The sequence below is a fragment of the Diadema antillarum genome, unplaced genomic scaffold, assembly GCF_040938485.1.
Source record: "Diadema antillarum isolate AM-2024a unplaced genomic scaffold, OU_Dant_1.0 seq00000620_RagTag, whole genome shotgun sequence".
NCBI classification, from domain to species: domain Eukaryota; kingdom Metazoa; phylum Echinodermata; class Echinoidea; order Diadematoida; family Diadematidae; genus Diadema; species Diadema antillarum.
The window spans coordinates 1,912,423-1,930,954 of record NW_027271543.1 but is presented as its reverse complement, the minus strand read 5'-3'; the positions used below and the strand labels follow the sequence as shown (position 1 = coordinate 1,930,954).

General features: G+C 39.3%; 1 protein-coding gene across 1 annotated transcript; it reads left to right on the top strand.

Moving 5' to 3' along the window:
* The first annotated feature begins 2,433 nt into the window (after positions 1 to 2,433).
* LOC139736043 (uncharacterized) lies at positions 2,434 to 16,764 on the top strand. The gene is made up of 3 exons (XM_071646788.1): positions 2,434 to 2,550; positions 5,156 to 5,314; positions 15,277 to 16,764. Exons 1-3 carry the CDS (start codon positions 2,509 to 2,511, stop codon positions 15,385 to 15,387), a joined length of 312 nt encoding a protein of 103 aa, XP_071502889.1. The 5' UTR covers positions 2,434 to 2,508; the 3' UTR covers positions 15,388 to 16,764.
* The last annotated feature ends 1,768 nt before the right edge of the window (positions 16,765 to 18,532 follow it).

Sequence of the window (18,532 nt, the reverse complement as noted above, 5' to 3'; positions counted from 1 at the left end):
CAACAATTTATTTGTTAGTCCCATATCAGCCAAACTCACCCATGCTTTAATTTCTCCCTATAACAATACACATTTTTGCTATATTTTTATCATTGACATGACTTTTTTTCAATTTTAAAGATATTCAATTCAAAAGTGTAGATTAAAATTATATTAGTACTTGGAAAATAAGACTAACCGGGAATCACCGGAATCACCTGTGGATTGGTGAATGTAAACGTGCGCTTGTGCGTTGAGCACACGTAGGTCATTGGTTGAGCACTGTACTTAGTATTCGATCTCTACACTACAGTCTTCGGACGTACATTATTTTCGCGGACGGTTACGAGTATTGGATTCCTCCTGCCAAAAAGAAAATAAAACTATCACAGTTTCATCACATTCGGATATAGTGTTAAAAAAAAAAAAAAAAAAATTAAATTTTGCATCACAATCTGATAGAGAGCAGTGACGGATCTATGGGGGCGGGGGGGGGGAGGGGGACAGCTTAGACGTGCAGTTTAAACCCCCTTGGATTCCCTTTTCTTTACTTTTGTTTTGTTTTGTTTTTTGTTGTGTTTTGTTTTTGCTTGCCATTCCATTTTGAGAGAGAGAAATGGCAGCAAACAAAGTGTGAAGACTATTTTGTTTTGTCATGACCCATCGTCAATTGGGTCATTCCCCCAACCCCTCCCCCCCCCCCCCTTAGCAAAAAGTTAGGTAAGTAGCCTAGTTATTAAACGTCGCAGTTCAGTGTTTTCATGAAACATGGATGTTGATATAGGCAATTAGTGATTCTGTCACATCCGCATTTGCACATTCTTAGATGAGGTGATGGCTGTCAGCGCCTCACAATATTTCCCGTTGTTAGGATACACTGCGGAGAAATTGTTCTCTGTACATTTGCAATGGGGAAAAAAAAAGTTACAGTATTGGTTAGGCCCTAATCATTCAATGATTGAGTTGTGAAATTTTAACAAAGCTGATGGCGTTTATGGGGAGGGGGTTGGTGCTAATATCCACTAGAACATAATAATAATAATCTTCATATTTTGTATTTATACAAGCTGAAAACAAAGTTTGAGAGGAGATGACTATCATCGCATGTAATTTGCATATTAAATTTTCACAGTATCTGATTACATTTGGTCAATGTCGGTGTTTCTTATAGAAACATGACATTGTGAAAGTTTGAAGTGTCACAGCAATCATATTTAGGCCTATGCGTAGTTTTAATTCCAGTTTCCTTTCGCCTCTCTTTGTTAACGTCGACTTGAACTTAAAGAGCACTGTTAGGCATATTATGTTCAGTCATAAATCAACTCAGACGATAATGGTTTCATCTCTTCATCTGTATCTTTCATCAATTACAGTAAAAGGCCTAATTTCCGCTGCGTGAAGCGCATTATTTTTAATGTTTATTGACAGTCTTTTTTGTACTTTCTATATTCTGATGATTTTAGCTTTCTTTTTTTCCAGCGCATGTAGGTACAGTGTATTATTGTGAAATGTTGAATAAACGCACTTTCATTCTTTTTCGTATAACATGACTCCATGATGAATAAAATGAATGGTCTCGCTGTATAACAACCAGTCTTGTAACAAAACCAGTTTGCTCTTATGGGCATCGCTTTTCCTGTGCACGCGGCGCTGATTCAGGTCATAAAGAGGAAAAAGGAAGAAAAAATGCCTTAAAATCCTTGTTATTATAATTCCAACCCTAACAAAATTCATCATCACCTCCATCAAGATGTGCTTCGGATAGAATCGAAACAATTTAGAGAACAGGAAAACTAATAGGTCTGCATTCTATGGGCAAGCTCATTTTGTTTAGGCTTACTCAGTGATTGGCTCTGTTTCACTGGGAATACATGTATTCTCTGATGTTGGGTGACAGTGCAAGATATAGACCTAAAGTGTTATTTGTAAGATTTAATTTCAGTGTATTTTCAAGGAATTCTAAAGAAAAAAAAAATGAAACCCGGCCTCACCAGAACTGTGGGAAAATAAACCCAACAAAATCAAACCAACAAACGACCTCCTGCAAGTATCCCTTAGATGACAAGGGTTCCTTCTTCCCAATTGGCATTTGCAACAACAACAAAAAATGCTATCTTTATCAATAATCACATTTTTATAATAAAAGAAGACTTTGCCCCCTAGAGCCTTGCAAGGTAATTCATGTCATGACCCCGTATTGACGACCCCGGAGGTGTGGTGACTGTGCAATATTTTCCTGTATAACGAAAAAATTGCATGACATTGTAAGATTGATTGCACAGGATCAGCCATCAGCCCGGTAAACACGACCTCAACGTTGGGTCTACGTAGCTGTACTGTTGATGTTCAAGCGATGCCTGTCGACATGTCCACGTTCTGAGCTGTGATGTGTACGTGTGTACGTACGTACAGAGCGTTATTGCAATTGGTTCGTTACGCATTTCGCTACGTCCGTCCCGTGAAAGAACTCCACTTGTGTAGTTGCACGCTCTTTAGCTGATATATTAGGCAGCTCGAGAATCGTTCAAAATGTCAAAGAAATTCGTTGAAGCAGAAATACGCGACAATAAGGTAAGAAAGTACATGTAATATGGGACAAGTGTTCTAGCAGAAGCCCAGAAAAATCTAGTTGAACTAGTGCTAGCAGTGGTGGAAGTCAATCAGTGGCTGCCCCAACCCTGCGTCGCCCGGGGCACAGATGATGGGTTCGGGCTGCTGGTCGCAGACGGCAGTTGTGGCTGCACGTTTGACGCGAATGAACATGCTGCTGGCTTTTAGTTTTGAAGATGTTGCACAAGAATTAATGTTGCAGCGACATGCTGGAACCCCCTCGTGGACCACCCTGGGTAGTCGTATACTTTGCGAGGTCGTGATCTAGAAATTAGAGTAGATGTAAGATGGGGATCACAGACTACAGAGTTTTTACCGACAAAAGTTTATGTCTAGGTAAATTCTGCGAAAAACTTCTCATTATCGATTATAACGTTAATATAGTTTTGACATTTGCTGGGTCAGTTAAAACTGACCCAGCAAATGTCATTACTATAAATGAGAAGTTTTTCACGGAATTGGACATACTTGTCGGTCAATACAGATAACAGAGTTCAGAGAAAAAATTGCAATGTTTGTCACGATGTTAATGGTGTTAAGCATTTAGACTCTATTGTATTGCCAATTGGCTTTTTCTATTCCAGTTATAGATTCCTATTTTTATTATGAATAAGATGCTGTCATCCTCGTGACAGGCTGCATAGAATATTTTCTTGATTTGAAGATTATTTAAGAAAAGAAAAAGAAGAAATGCTGTGCCTGTGAGTGTGATACGATAGAAACAAAGACATTTTTCTCCTTTTGGATATGTACTGTAGATCTACACGTCAGTTCGGGAAACCCACTCACAAGGGGGGCCCCTCCTTATATTTAAGTAACCCGTCCCCCTTATAAGTAACCCCGTCCCCCTTATAAGTAACCCCCGGGGCACCCCTTATAAGGAGTCTCCACGCTTTTTTTGCAATGCAACGCGAAAATGAAAGGACTGCGGCAATTCGCTTGATTATGTCCATAAAGCTTCACAAGTTTCCTAGTTACTCACGAAATTTGAGCAAAATCGGTTTGAGGCATCATATCTAAAATCATGGATTTAAATACGATGTCAAACGACCCATGCGAATGCTGAAATGCGAGCGATTACTGGCGTGAGTGTCGCCAGGCGCGGCGGCGCGGCAATGCTTGAGTGCAGACGTGGCGACTGAGTACGGAGACTTTCGTTCATTCAGGTGGCCCATGCTGAATGAACGAAAGTCTCCGTACTCAGTCGCCACGTCTGCACTCAAGCATTGCCGCGCCGCCGCGCCTGGCGACACTCACGCCAGTAATCGCTCGCATTTCAGCATTCGCATGGGTCGTTTGACATCGCATTTAAATCCATGATTTTAGATATGATGCCTCAAACCGATTTTGCTCAAATTTCGTGAGTAACTAGGAAACTTGTGAAGCTTTATGGACATAATCAAGCGAATTGCCGCAGTCCTTTCATTTTCGCGTTGCATTGCAAAAAAGCGTGGAGACTCCTTATAAGGGGTACCCCGGGGGTTACTTATAAGGGGGACGGGGTTACTTATAAGGGGGACGGGTTACTTATAAGGAGGGGCCCCCCTTGTGAGTGGGTTTCCCGAACTGACGTAAGCCGTTTGGATAGAAATTAGATTCTGGGCACTGTAGCGTTACATCGTCTTTTTCAAACACCCCTGTGTGGGGCAGGGGCCAACCTATTAACTGCGACCAGCCTGAATGCTCCCACAGTATAACTGTGTACAAGGAGCGCTCTGGGGTTAGGGCCAACTGGAGTGGAAAAGGGGTGAGCTGATGTTGGTGGCACAGAGAGAGAAGTTTTTTTGTTCAAGTTATAAATTTTACAGCTAGTTCAGGACAGTCTGTTGTGCCTTGTTGGTGTATTCTTGAATGTAGTGGACTGGAGGACTTCTGACTTGTTCTGTTTTGAAAGTAGGAACAAAAGTAGGTCTATCCTCGTTTGTAATGCCTGTGACTGCTGATGGCATAGACTGATGCCTAGTGATGGTATCTGTCTCTTCACGGTGGGCTTCTTATCTGATGTTGGGACATGTATGGTCAGAATGGATACATGTCCTAACGTTGAATAAGAAGCCCACTGTGAAGAGACAGATACCATCGGTCTACTGATGGCAATGTTTTCTTCCACTCTGTGATGGTTCTTGCAAACTTGTTACACGTAGACCTAGTAGCAGTTTTTATTTGTGCCAATTTTTAAGGATGATGCTTCCGCTAGCATCTTTAGAAGGCGACTTCCAAAGAATCCTGCAGAATAGATTCAGGGCTTTTCTTACTGGGATGGATAGGCTGTGCCTCATGGGTTAAACAAATCCAGATACCTTGAAATGCACATAGTAATACCATAAGTCTTTGCTCTTGTAGTCTTACTGACGCACTCGAACCTGTGCATCATTTGCATGATGAAATGAGTGTTGCTGTACAGTGTATTATGACTGTAGCTTACACGTCCAGAACATGTATTTGCCATTGTTTGGAAAAGGGAAAGAGAATGAGAGAGAAGTATGACAGCTTTGTTTGATACAATGTACTGTGCTTGTGAATTAACATTAATTTCTTCTCATTTTTTCCCTTTTTTGTCCATCAGGTTGTAGTCTTTTCCAAGACATATTGCCCTTTTTGCACCATGGCCAAAAGTGCACTGAAGGATGCAGGCCTGGAAAATTACAAACTCATTGAGCTGGATGAACACTCCATGGGTGCCCAGATCCAGGACATTCTTTTTGAGATCACTGGTGCCAGGACAGTAAGTCAACTGTGCTGCAGATTTTATGTGGTGCTTGCTCTATTATTTACTGTAAACTTCACATACATCATGATCATGGCAGATGCTTACAGCTCCGTGTATTTAATGAAAGAGATGATGTACATTGTATGCATTAGGCCTATTGACCGATTCTGTGACGCGCTATGTGTATTTTTGGCATGGGCGCAGCCATAGTGGGTGTATCAGCCGACCCCCCCTCCGCACTCCCCCACCCCTCTCCCTACATTAGCACGCGCGCAGAATGAAAAACTGCTTTAGCCAATAGGCGTCTCGTACTGAGTGCGCGAATGCTTGCTAGTGCGCGAACCTTTGTTACAAGTGCGTGATAAACATGTTGCCCGGGGGTGGGGGAGAGCAGGGGGGGGTCGGCTGATACACCCACTATGGCTGCGCCCTGTGCCGTAAAATGTCTGCTGCCCTCAACGAACCCGAATCGGTCAATACATTGTATGTATAGAAAGTGAGGAAGAGGAGAATGATGTGCTAAATTTGTAAACATACAATTTTCACAGTCACACTGCAGGGAATAATTTTCCAACTCAAATTTTATTAGCAATTTCAGCTGATAAACAATATTTCAAAATAGCATCCTGCACACTTGTATGGAAGAAAACTGATACAAAAGTTAGTTTGTGTAGCAGTGGTGTAAAAATGCATAGCAAACTGCAGTGCGATACCAGGAAAATTATTCCCTGTTATATATGCACATGATCTCTAATCTGTAGATACAGGAAAGAGAGTACCTGCACACGTCTTGTGTTGTGTCTCACACCTGTAGAATGTAAAAAAAAAAAAACAAACAAACAAACAAACAAAACAGACACTGTATTAACGATAAACATAATGTGAGAATTCATCCTTGTATATGCCGCAGTGTCATCATCTACTTTTAGATGTGTCATATACACTCGGTATTTGCATCAGTGCTAAATGTATGTCAAGACTACACATAGGTCCTATACAGTACCAATATCCAGTATCTTTGAATTCCTTCATGGCGAGTTGCTTTATAGATACAGATGCAAGGTAAGTTTGGCTTCATGGAATCTCCTCTTACATTGTATCCTATGTCTATGGAGGAGAGCCATAAACATTACAAAATATATAAATAAGATAATTAAAAAAAAAATTTTAAAAAAAAATATATATATATATGGCTTAAAACCAAAACCTTTGGACAAACAGATTTTTCTATCTATGAAAAGTGTAATGTTGTAATGGGTTTAAAGTCATATAAGTCATAGTATATACATATATCCAGTTCACATTGAAACCAATGCCTTCTGAACAAATAGTAGTTGACAGAAATGCAACCTATATTATAGCAAGTGTCTGTTTTCTACAATGAAGCAGGCACTCAAGTTGCACAAAACTTCAGTACACTACATACCTTCTGAAATTATACAATGTGAGACCCCTACATTGTAGATGACAGGAGAATGTTCTAGAAAGGGTTATGAAAACTCTGCAATCTCATTGGTCGAGAGTAGTGCATTGATTTTTCACTGGCCAGATGTTCATATATTCCCTCATTGTTATTCTGGCAGTGAGTTAGAATTACACAACTACACATCCACCTGCAAGAATGCAAACAGACATTTGCCAAAATCGGCAATTAGGCAGGTGTCCATAGCACATAGCTTACTTGGTGTACATGCCTGAGAGTGAGTTTGGTTGTCTGATTGTTGAGCAGAATTGGAGTGACCGTATCAGATGTATGGTTGGGGCACCACCTATCGGCAGGGCACCTTCCCATTAACCGGAGGGCCAAACCCCAAAAAGTCGCTTACTTAACGAGTGAGTTGCACTCTCTCTACAAACTAAGTAGACCATGCTTATTTTCAAGTTTTTATTGTAACAAACAACATTCCACTGGTCTACCTCAAAAAATTTGTTGCGAAGGCCTCCAAATCCAAGATGGCGTCCAAGATGGCCGCCATATTTACTGAATTTGTTATTTGAAAGATAAAATTTGATTGAAACATCAGACTTCAACAAATTTGATGTCATATGAAAGAGAATAAAATTTTCTACAAGTTGATACCATTCTTGTGGTTTATTGTGATAATTGGATTGAGATTTTAAGGAAAAAAACACTCATTTTTTTATATTTTTCTGAAAAAAGGAAAATCATGAAAATGCTTGATTCAGCATAAATCACAGAAAAACTGAAGGATTATCTTGAAACGTTTCAAGAATTTTGTTTGACGTATAATTAATATTTGGAGAAAATTAGGGGTCAGTACCATTTTCGGTTCAGGAGTTATAATGTCTCAAACTTGAAAACTCACTATGTAAAAATGGCCACTTTAGTTGTGACAAGACCTTGTTGGTCGTAAAAAAAGCCTGCGCGCGCCAAGACTACTATACGCACCACTGGCACTGGCGCTCGTAGCAGTGCCAGTGGTGCGTGTAGTAGTCTTGGCAAACGCAGACTTTTTCTTTGACAAACAAGGGTTTGTGCCTGCAAACTAACTTTTCATACCAAGTGGTAGCTCAGGTGACGCTGATTGCTATTGTTTCAAAGTAGATTGTTCTGAAGCAGATGAGATGAAGCAAAATATATCTTTCAAATAGAGGTACAAGCTTGAAACACTAACCTTACTATAGAAAGTTTAAAACAAAATTTGGATCAATCACTCAAAAAATTCAAAATTGCAGGCCATCAAAGCTGACATAGTGTATTGCGCCAAAGTAAATGTATCATTTCGATTTTGATACAATTTTTGTCTGTTTTGCTGTCTATTTATATGGTTTTTATATATTCTGAACATTTTAATGGTATTTCAAACCATCTTAGGTTTTTATGGAGACATTTTTTTCAGAATGCACCATGAATATTTCTCTAAAAAGTAAAAAAAATAAAATTAAAAATGTTTATGAAAACCATGCAGAAATTAAAGGGACACAGTCCTCACGAAATTTAAAAAAATATGTTGTTGTTGGTACCTCCAGTGAACTACTTTCACCAAAAACAAACTTTAAAATCACCAAATAAGCTCGTACATTTTGGTTGAAAAAGTGTGACTCTGCATGGTGAATATGCTAATGAGCAAGTCTTGGCGGAGAGTCATACGTCGTCGATGCACAACTCTTCCCAGCCGTGTTCTGCTCGTTATCCGTACGCTCCCTAGTTTACCCGGATGCATGAAGACGTCGGTGGCTACTCCGACTCGTATTTGACATTGTTTCTACGTTGTGTGTGTGTGTGTGTTTGTGTGTGTGTGTGTATGTATTGTGTATTATATTCGCACGTGTGGACGGTACAACTAGATGATAGATCTACGGTAGATACGCGTACGCACCCCGTACGCGGTTTGCCCTTCGCACTTTTCCAGTCTCAAGCGCAGCTGCAGCCCTACCTGTCGCCGCTCATGCATGTTCTATAGTACCGTACACAGTGTACATATTTGTAGGTAGAAACGATACTACACAGGCCTGCTAGTACACTACAGGGGCGACCGCATTCAGCGTCGTCTGGTCAGGCTATCTTACATCAGTAGTTTTGCTCGAATCGTGCAGAAAATTTCCCAGGAAAATCCTTTTTTCCGTCCCAGACCAACAAAAGTATCGTGAAAGGTGAGCTGTATGGCTCTGAAATATCGGTACAACGATGCCGAACATAAGAAACTTAGGGCCTACAAAATCTCGAAATCGTGTTGTGACCTACCTGTGCGTGGACAATTTGTGAAGCGATGTTTTTACATGGACCGGCAGGCTGTGGCCCTCGGTTATAAACCGAGAAAATTCCTGAAACCAGATGCAATCCTGACCATTTGCTCACATGAGTTATAAAACAGAAACACCTCGAGCATCGACTTCGAAGAGAACCGAGGGAAAAAAGCGTAGAGAGGTAAGTAAAGTGGCTAGCTATGTTTAATTTACCGTGGGCCTGCAGCCGGGGTTGGACTGCAGTACAGTGCCACTGAGCTAGCTGCTGCCAGTGCCGACTGGACATGCACGTCAAAGTGGAGCGAAATCATATCCCTACGACCCCTGTGTTTACCCTTCCCGGCTCACGTCATATTTTTTTTTTCGAGGAAAGGCGATTATCTGACTACTTACAGAAATATTGAGATACAAACAATATTTTCTTTGAAGAATTCGACTCTCTCATGCACAGGTTATCTCCGGTTTGAATGCCAAAATCGACTGGACGGAGTCGAGTGTACTGTGTATGTATACATTGGTATGGTAAGGATTTGCGCGCGAGAGTGGTTTCTACGCTAAGAAGTATGCAACACGGACGGAAGCTAGAAAACGACCGTGCCTATTTGATGTCAAGTTCATGGTATATTTGGTTTAAAAATACATATAAATTTATGTTTACAATATTAATTTTTCGTAAATTATATGTATCTAAGCTTGAAATATTTTGTTTAAAATTATAACACCACAAACTTTCACATTATATGATAAAATTGCAACTAATCATTTGAACACGTAAATTGGTTTTTAGAGGCACAGCTGTCAACTTGGTGAGTAGGGCATGCACTACGTAGCATCTTTTTGCCGGCTCTTTCACGATCGCTTGCAGGAATTATTTTTCAAAAATCGCGTACAGAGACAATTTTTGATGTCCAAGCGTATAAATTGGTGAAAGTTTATATTTTTTACTCTTCTTAATTATCAGTACAGTGAAAATCTCAGGACTGCTTCCCTTTAACATCTTTCCCATAATATAATCAATATTTCGAGAAAATTAGGGGTCAGTATTGTATATGCTTCAGGAGTTATAATGTCTAAAACTTGAAATCCAATTTCACATAATATATATTTGCATGCATCTGTTCCCAAAGACGTCACAGAGGGTCAAATCCAAGATCGTGCTTATTTTTCGAGTTCCACTCTCTCTATAAACAAGACCATACATGATATTAGGTATACTAAGCAATGTTCCATAAGTACACCTCAGTAGATTTGTTGCAAAAACCTCCAAAGTACAGATGCGGTCCAATAGGGCCGCCATTTTTATTGAATTTAACATTTCAAACATAAAATTTGATAGAGACATTGGATTGCAACAAATCTGATGTCATATGAAGGAGAGCAAAACTTCCTAAAAGTTGATACCACTTTAGCTGTGTATTGTGATAAATTGGGGGGGGGGGGTGTTGTTTGCTTCTCTTTTTTTTTGGGGGGGGGGAATACATATTTTTGTATTGTTTTGAAAAAAGGAAGAAATGTAAAAATGCATGATTTAATATTTATCAAAGAAGAACTGAAGAATTGTTTTGAAACCTGCGATTGAGAATGAGATTTACTGAGATTGAGACATAATTCATATTTCTGGAATTATGGGCAATATCATACACTGTTGACAAGTTAACATCTAAAACTCAAAAAAATTATATTTATGCATTATAAATTTTGCATACAATGTGTTTACATGGTCACATGTAATATTGTTATGGTCTAGTGACTTGCAAGTACCTGCAACTAACTTTTCATGCCAAGGTGACGCTGGTCGCTATTACTGTAGCATTTCATCATAGCAGATTGTTCTGAGGCAGATAAGATTGAACAGAAAGTATTTTCCAAAAAGAGATAGGAGCTTGGAATTTGGCACAAATTTTGCCAATGTGTAATATTTAGCGATAAAAATAGTATCCACACAAAATTCAAGATGGCGGTAATTAATCGAGGTTGTCGTTCAAGGCATTATTTATCATTAGTGCACATAAAACAAAAACCCAGCTTTACTTAATTCCTAAAACTAGTTTACATTTAGTGTGTTGCGTGAAAGTTAAATCTCAACTTATAACTTATAATTTGATATATTTTGTTCAATCTTCTTATATTGCTGTCTATTACATGTTTCTATACATCCGAACGATATTGTACTAGTGTAAACCATATTGAGGGTCTTTTTTTTTGGGGGGGGGGGGGGGTGGAGCTCATTCCGGTGTTTGGGTAAGGCCCAATCTTTGATAAAAAAGAAATGCTTCTGTATCAAAGATATGCTTTTTTACTTGTATGTTACTCTGCTGTTGTAGAAACGTGAATGATGATGGTATAATATGTGTAATAATGACAGTCTGATCCGCAGATGTCCTTGAAAGCCCTTCTGATCCGAATCCCCCCCCCCAAAAAAAAAAAAAAAAAAAAAAAATCTGACATGGCGGCAATTTCTCAACTTTGCTCTTAAATGTGTTGTGCGAAATTACTTTTTCAGTATATTGTTCGAATAATATTGTCCAAATTGATTATTCGTGCTGTATATTCACATTTACAAATAAGCATGCTGAAACTGTATTTACTGTTATCAAATTTTTCTTACATTGTTTTTAGGCTGATTTCATGTGGGTTATAGTGTCACAATTGATCTGAACTTATGCCATTGGTAGATGCTTTCCCATAATATAGATATCAGGATCACTCGAGAGTGAAATGTTCATTTTCATTCATTCTAGAGCGACCTCGGGGATCACTCGAAGAGTGACGAGTGATCCCTATAAAAGGCAGGGCTCGACACTAACGGTGGTCCGGTGGCCCAGGGCCACCACAAACCGTTACGCACGTCGGGCCACCAAAATGTCAGAAATGAAGAATTTGGTGGCCTGATCGGGCCACCGAAAAAGGTCGGATATTTGCCTTTGGGCCACCAGAAATAAAAGTTAGTGTGGGGCCCTGCCTAAGGTCACTCTAAAATGAGTGAAAATGAACATTTTCACTCAAAAGTCACTCCAATTTCACTCTAAATTCACCGTTTTCTGTTATTCACTCCTCACATCAAAAGTAAAAAACTTCCACTCGATTTGTTTTTTCTTTTTCGGAGAGTAGAATATCACTGTTAAAAATGTGTCCATAAAAACCTAAGACGGTTTAAGATAGCGCAACATACAAAATTGTATCAAAATCGAAATAATACATTTAATTTGGCGCAATGCACTATGTCAACTTTGATGGCTGTCATCTTGATTTTTTTTTTTTTTTTGAGCGGTTGATCTAAATTCTGTCTTAAACTATCTATAACAAGATTGGTGCCAAGTTTCAAGCTACTACCTCTATTTGAAAATTTTTTTTGGCTTCATCTCATCTGCTTCAGAACAATCTACTTTGAAATAATAGCGATCAGTATCACCTGAGCTACCACTTGGTATGAAAAGTTAGTTTGCAGGTACAAACCCTTGTTTGTCAAAGAAAAAGTCTGCATTTGCCAAGACTACTACACGCACCACACAGGCACTGCTTCGAGCGCCAGTGCCAGTGGTGCGTGTAGTAGTCTTGGCGCGCACAGACTTTTTTATGACCAACAAGGTCTTGGTCACAACTAAAGTGGCCATTTTTACATAGTGAGTTTTCAAGTTTGAGACATTATAACTCCTGAACCAAAAATGGCACTGACCCCTAATTTTCTCCAAATATTAATTATATGTCAAACAAAATTCTTGAAACGTTTCAAGATAATTCTTCATTCTTTCTCTGATTTATGCGAAATCAAGCATTTTCATGATTTTCCTTTTTTCAGAAAACTATCAAAAAATGAGTGTTTTTTCCTTAAAATCTCAATCCAGTTATCACAATAACCCACAAAAATGGTATCAACTTGTAGAAAATTTTATTCTCTTTCATATGACATCAAATTTGTTGAAGTCTGATGTTTCAATCAAATTTTATCTTTCAAATAACAAATTCAGTAAATATGGCGGCCATCTTGGACGCCATCTTGGATTTGGAGGCTTTCGCAACAAATTTTTTGAGGTAGACCAGTGGAATGTTGTTTGTTACAATAAAAAATTGAAAATAAGCATGGTCTACTTAGTTTGTAGAGAGAGTGCAACTCGACCTCTGTTTTTAGCGTTTGGCCCCCCGGTTACATCGGCACCCTGCGTATCATGGCTGTTTGCGTATAGAACGAAAAGGTACGCACGGGATTAAGTGTCATTAGCTATAAAGACAATAAAAACGAAGAAACAAAAATCAAACTCAAACAAACCAAGCTAAAAATTACACATCCGCTCAGTAACGACGCATGGCTGTGAAATTCACGTGTATTACCTATGGCCTGTGAAATTCACGTGTGTTACCTATGCTGTGAAATTCACGTGTATACCTATGGAGGGGAGGGGGTGCCGATCGCAAGGTTCCCTTTTTAGCTGCGCGAAGAAAACGGAACGCACGCACTAAAATTGCACTATTTTAAAACGGAGATTCATAATCAACGAGACGGTCACGACATTCAAAACTGCAGTATTTATGGCATATTTGAGGTAAGAATTAGGCAGATTTGTGTTATATTATTAGAATAAACAAGCTACAGATCCATAGGGTGACGATACGTGGTACCCCCAACCCTACATGTACTGTCAAACCTGTCTATAGCAGTCACCCAAGAGAGACGAAAAGAATGGCCGTTACAGACAGGTGACTGCTATAGACAGGTCACCCAACTTTTGTGTGCATTGCCTACATGTACATGTATCATTGTTGTATACATCTGTAAGTATGTTCTTTCGTGTACATGTATGTGTATATGCACACATGTGTTTCTTGCATTGAACAATGCCAGTTTTTAGCTCACCTGAGCCTTCAGTGAGCTATTGCGATCGCTCTTCGTCCGGCGTCCGGCGTGCGTACAAACTTTTTACATTTTCATCTTCTTCTTGAGAACCCCTTGACCGATTTTCACCAAACTTGGCAGGTAGCATCCCTAGGGGGATAGGATCTCAATTTGTTCAAGTGGGCACCATACCCCCCCCCCCCCCCCCCCCCCCCCGTTGGGGGCCCCCAGAGGGGCCCAACCCTCCCCCCCCCCCAAAAAAAAAAAAAATAAAATAAAATAAAATTAAGGAATCTTAAAAAAATCTTCTTCTCTAGAACCAGAAGTGATAGAGCTAAGTTAATACCATGAATTAGTACATTGATGACTGTAGTTTCAAGTTTGTTCATGGCGGAATCAGGGGTGCCCCCCTTGGGAATCAGGGGAGGGGGGTGGGAGGGGTCCTAATGGGGCCCAAATTGTACATTTTCATCTTTTTCTTGAAAATGCCATTATGAATTTTCACCAAAGTTGGCAGGTAGCGTCCCTAGGGGGAAAGAATGTCATTCCCATCAAATGGGCACCATGCCCCACCTGGAGGCCCCAGGGGGGCCTAAATTTGGACTGAAATTGTACATTTTCATCTTTTTCTTGAAAACCCTGTAACAAATTTTCACCAAACTTGGCAGGTACATACGCATCGCTAGAGGGATAGAATCTCAATTCGATCAAATGGTCACCATGCCCAACCCCCCTCCTGTAAGGAATCTTTACAGATTTTCTCTCGAACCAGAAGTGATTGAGCTAGGTTAATACAATGAGTCAGTATATTGATGACTGTTGTTTCAAGTTTGTTCATGGGAGAATCAGGGGTTGTGAGTGCCAGCTACATTTGTAATGTTTGTTTACTTGTGTCAAATCGGTACAAGGTGTACCAGTACATGTATTTGATGCTCATGTTTAATCAGTCCCCAAATTATCGGTCTTCTTTGCAGATTAAGCAGAGAATTCGATTAGCCGTGGAAAATTTGACATTCATGATTTCTTAAAGTGTCATATCTGCTATAAAATGTGGATAGAAATTAGATAAGAAGAAAATTATCAACCCGTTTATGCGGAGGGGCAACCCGATTATCAGGTAATTTTAATTTGCATTGGAACTGATTTTGAAATTGCTACCCAATAAAACGGAGTACCCGTTTAAGCGATACCCGATTACGCGGAGAGTACTGTACATTTTGTTAATGTGTTTTTAATTGTAACTTCTGACATTTATCACAGTTTTATAAGAATGTGTAAATTATTCCACACTATTGATTGAAATTGACTAGACGTGGTACGTCTGTACTGAAATGTCAACAGAAAGTTCCTATCATGCGTGCTACTTCTATCTATGAAGCATTGCATGGTCATAAAGGTGTTTTCTTTCTTTCTTTTTCTCCAATTTCTTCTCTGATAGGTCCCTCGTGTGTTCATCGGAGGAAATTGCGTTGGAGGAGGAACTGAGGTCAAGGACCTTCAGAATAGCGGGCAGCTTGTTACCATCCTGAAGGAATGTGGTGCCCTTTAAGACAATCTTTGCCTTCTTTACACTCTTCTCCAAAGGTCCTTGTCAAACCCCTCTTTCCCTCCTATCCCATTCAGTCAGTTTTCCTCCGTTTTTCTGTTTCTGCCTTTCCGTTACCAAGTCTTTCAGTTAAATTTTCTCAATACTATTCTTCAAGCCTTCTGACACCATTCAGCTATAGTCATCCAAAACTTAAAAGGAAAGCTGGTCACAATCAGTGAATTTCATGAAACTCCTGGAATACATCCATGATCATTTAGTTTAAAACTAATTATTTCCTTTGAGACTGACATTTAAATCGATCTTACTCCCATCCAATGCTTTACTTTTATTGGCAGAAGTAAGAAAAGCTGCCATATGACCTGTGTTCAAGAAGACAAAAATATTATGTGCTTGCTTCACTTGCATTTACACAAAAAGCCAAAAATAAATTTGAGGTATTCCCTTTTTCTTTAACCTTTTTTCTTTTGTGTGTGTATGGGGAGGGTCTTTTTTGTGTGATGAGAGAGTAGAGAAGAGAAAATCAGTGAAACCAACACTTGCAAGCATTTCTGGATTTCTTTTGAGAGACTATTTTGATGATATACTCATCTAAATCAGCTACTAGTGTACCTCCATTCCTAGCAATACAAGATCCATGAAATTTATGTATAGAGTACCTTGGGTTTATCCCACCTGTGAGTAGGCAGTTCAAAATAAAAGCATTATCAGAGTGGATATGGTGCATGACTTGCTCCTCTCCGAGTTAAAGTACAAGTCCACCTTCATATACATGAGAATTGAGAGAATGCAGCAATATTAGTAGACCACATCAGTGAAAGTTTGAGGAAAATTGGACAATCCGTTCAAAAGTTACGAATATTTTTAGTATCGGCGAAGTCACTGCTGGAAGAGAAGACTACTACAGTGTATGATGTCACATGCGTACAACTATATAAGGAAAATAAAAGAGAATTTCACAAAACTTTACTTTTTGCTAAAGTGCACATTTCTTCGACTTGCTACTGACGTATGTTAAGGGTAATATTATTCCCCCTGCCTTCTGAAAGAGAGAAGTCAATTGTTCTTTTGTTATACGAAAAAAATTGAAATACAAGTGTATGTTGAATTTTTGTCCCCGCCGAACGAGTTCGAGCAGGGGACTATGAAACGGGCTCCGTACGTGTGTGTATCCGTGTGTCCGTCCGTCCGTCCGTCCGTCCGTGTGTCCGTGTGTGCGTCCGTGTGTGATCAAAATCTTCAATTTGCTACTTCTCTGTCATTTATGAGCCAATTTTGATTCTGTTTGCTTTATATGATAGCACTACATGGGAGCTTTGAAACTTCTACACAGAATTTCAGTCGTGACCTTTGACCTTGACCTTTGACCTATATTGTACATTTTGCTACAAAATGCTACTCCTTCGCCATTTCTAACCCGATTTCGATTCCGTTTGCTTTATGTGATGGCACTAGGTGAGGGCTTCAAAACTTCTACACAGAATTTTGACCTTTGACTTCTTTGACCTTTGACCTTGATTTTTTGACCTATATTGTACATTTTGCTACAAAATGCTACTCCTTCGCCATTTCTAACCCGATTTCGATTCCGTTTGCTTTATGTGATGGCACTAGGTGAGGGCTTCAAAACTTCTACACAGAATTTTGACCTTTGACTTCTTTGACCTTTGACCTTGATTTTTGACCTATATTGTACATTTTGCTACGAAATGCTACTCCTTCGCCATTTTTAACCCGATTTCGATTCCGTTCACTTTATATAATGGCACTAGTTGAGGGCTTCAAAACTTGTACACAGAATTTTGACCTTTGACTTCTTTGACCTTTGACCTTGATTTTTGACCTATATTGTGCATTTTGCTACAGAATGCTACTCCTTCGCCATTTCTAACCCGATTTTGATTCCGTTTGCTTTATGTGATAGCACTAGGTGAGGGCTTCAAAACTTCTACACAGAATTTTGACCTTTGTCTTCTTTGACCTTTGACCTTGATTTTTGACCTATATTGTACATTGGCTACAAAATGCTACTCCTTCGCCATTTCTAACCCAATTTCGATGCCATTTGCTTTATGTGATGGCACTAGGTGAGGGCTTCAAAACTTCTACACAGAATTTTGACCTTTGACTTCTTTGACCTTTGACCTTGATTTTTTACCTATATTGCACATTTTGTTACAAAATGCTACTTCCGGCGGGGACATATGTTACGCACCGCGTAATTTCTACTTTTCCTTGTCTTTATTCTTTCTTTATATCGTTGTACTCATGTGACATCACAAGCTATGGTAGTCTTTTCATCCAGCCGTGACTGAGTAGAAACTTAAGAAATTCATTACTTTTGAACGGATTGTCCGATTTTGCTCAAACTCTCACTGATGTGTTCTACTAATATTGCTGCATTCACTCAACCCACATGTCTATGAAGGTGAACTTGTCCTGTAACTGTTTCATTTTCTTGTTATGGTGTCTACAATGTGGTACAAAGACTTCTCATAGACTTTCCTTATCTGTTTTATTTTGTCTTTGTTGTTTTTCACTATCACCAGATACAAGGGTACATTTTTTAAGTGTGTGATAAGTGCAGTGAAAGTGGAACAGAATGTTCACAATGTTATACAATGTTACAATACAATGTTATACTGTGTCTGTGACATATGGGTGCACAACACTGAGAAGGTGGAAGAAGGAAATATGTTACCTATAACTGATGTCATGTGATACGCATTTAGGTCTTTGTGGCGGTCATGTACCCAGGCTTGTGATTCAAATGCAGCAGTGATTTCTGCATGCGTTTGTACCAGGTAAATAGACAACAGACACAAATACAATTTTGTATGGGTAAGCTCAGCATTATAAAAGCAGTGAATATCATGATGGTAGGAGTGTTTCAAGGGTATAACCATGTTTCATGGCCTTCCAACATTTTTATGACATTTGTTTTTATACCTTAACAATTTTGATTATTTTTTTTTTTTGCATTGCCATAGGGATATGCAGCTGAAGGTGTAGTGATATACATATTCATGGCATGTTGCATGTGTGCACAATGTGATAAGATGTCAACTTCAAAGCAATATGAATTTTAATTTCTGTGTCTGCTTGTTTGTGTGTTTTGTTTTGTTTTTCTGTGAAGATGTACTGTGTC

Excerpts from the sequence above, each read along its gene's own strand:
- LOC139736043 (XM_071646788.1), top strand. The coding sequence starts at position 2,509 with ATGTCAAAGAAATTCGTTGAAGCAGAAATACGCGACAATAAG. Across the intron at positions 2,551-5,155 it reads CAGAAATACGCGACAATAAG|GTTGTAGTCTTTTCCAAGAC; the intron begins GTAAGAAAGTAC and ends TTTGTCCATCAG. Across the intron at positions 5,315-15,276 it reads AGATCACTGGTGCCAGGACA|GTCCCTCGTGTGTTCATCGG; the intron begins GTAAGTCAACTG and ends CTTCTCTGATAG.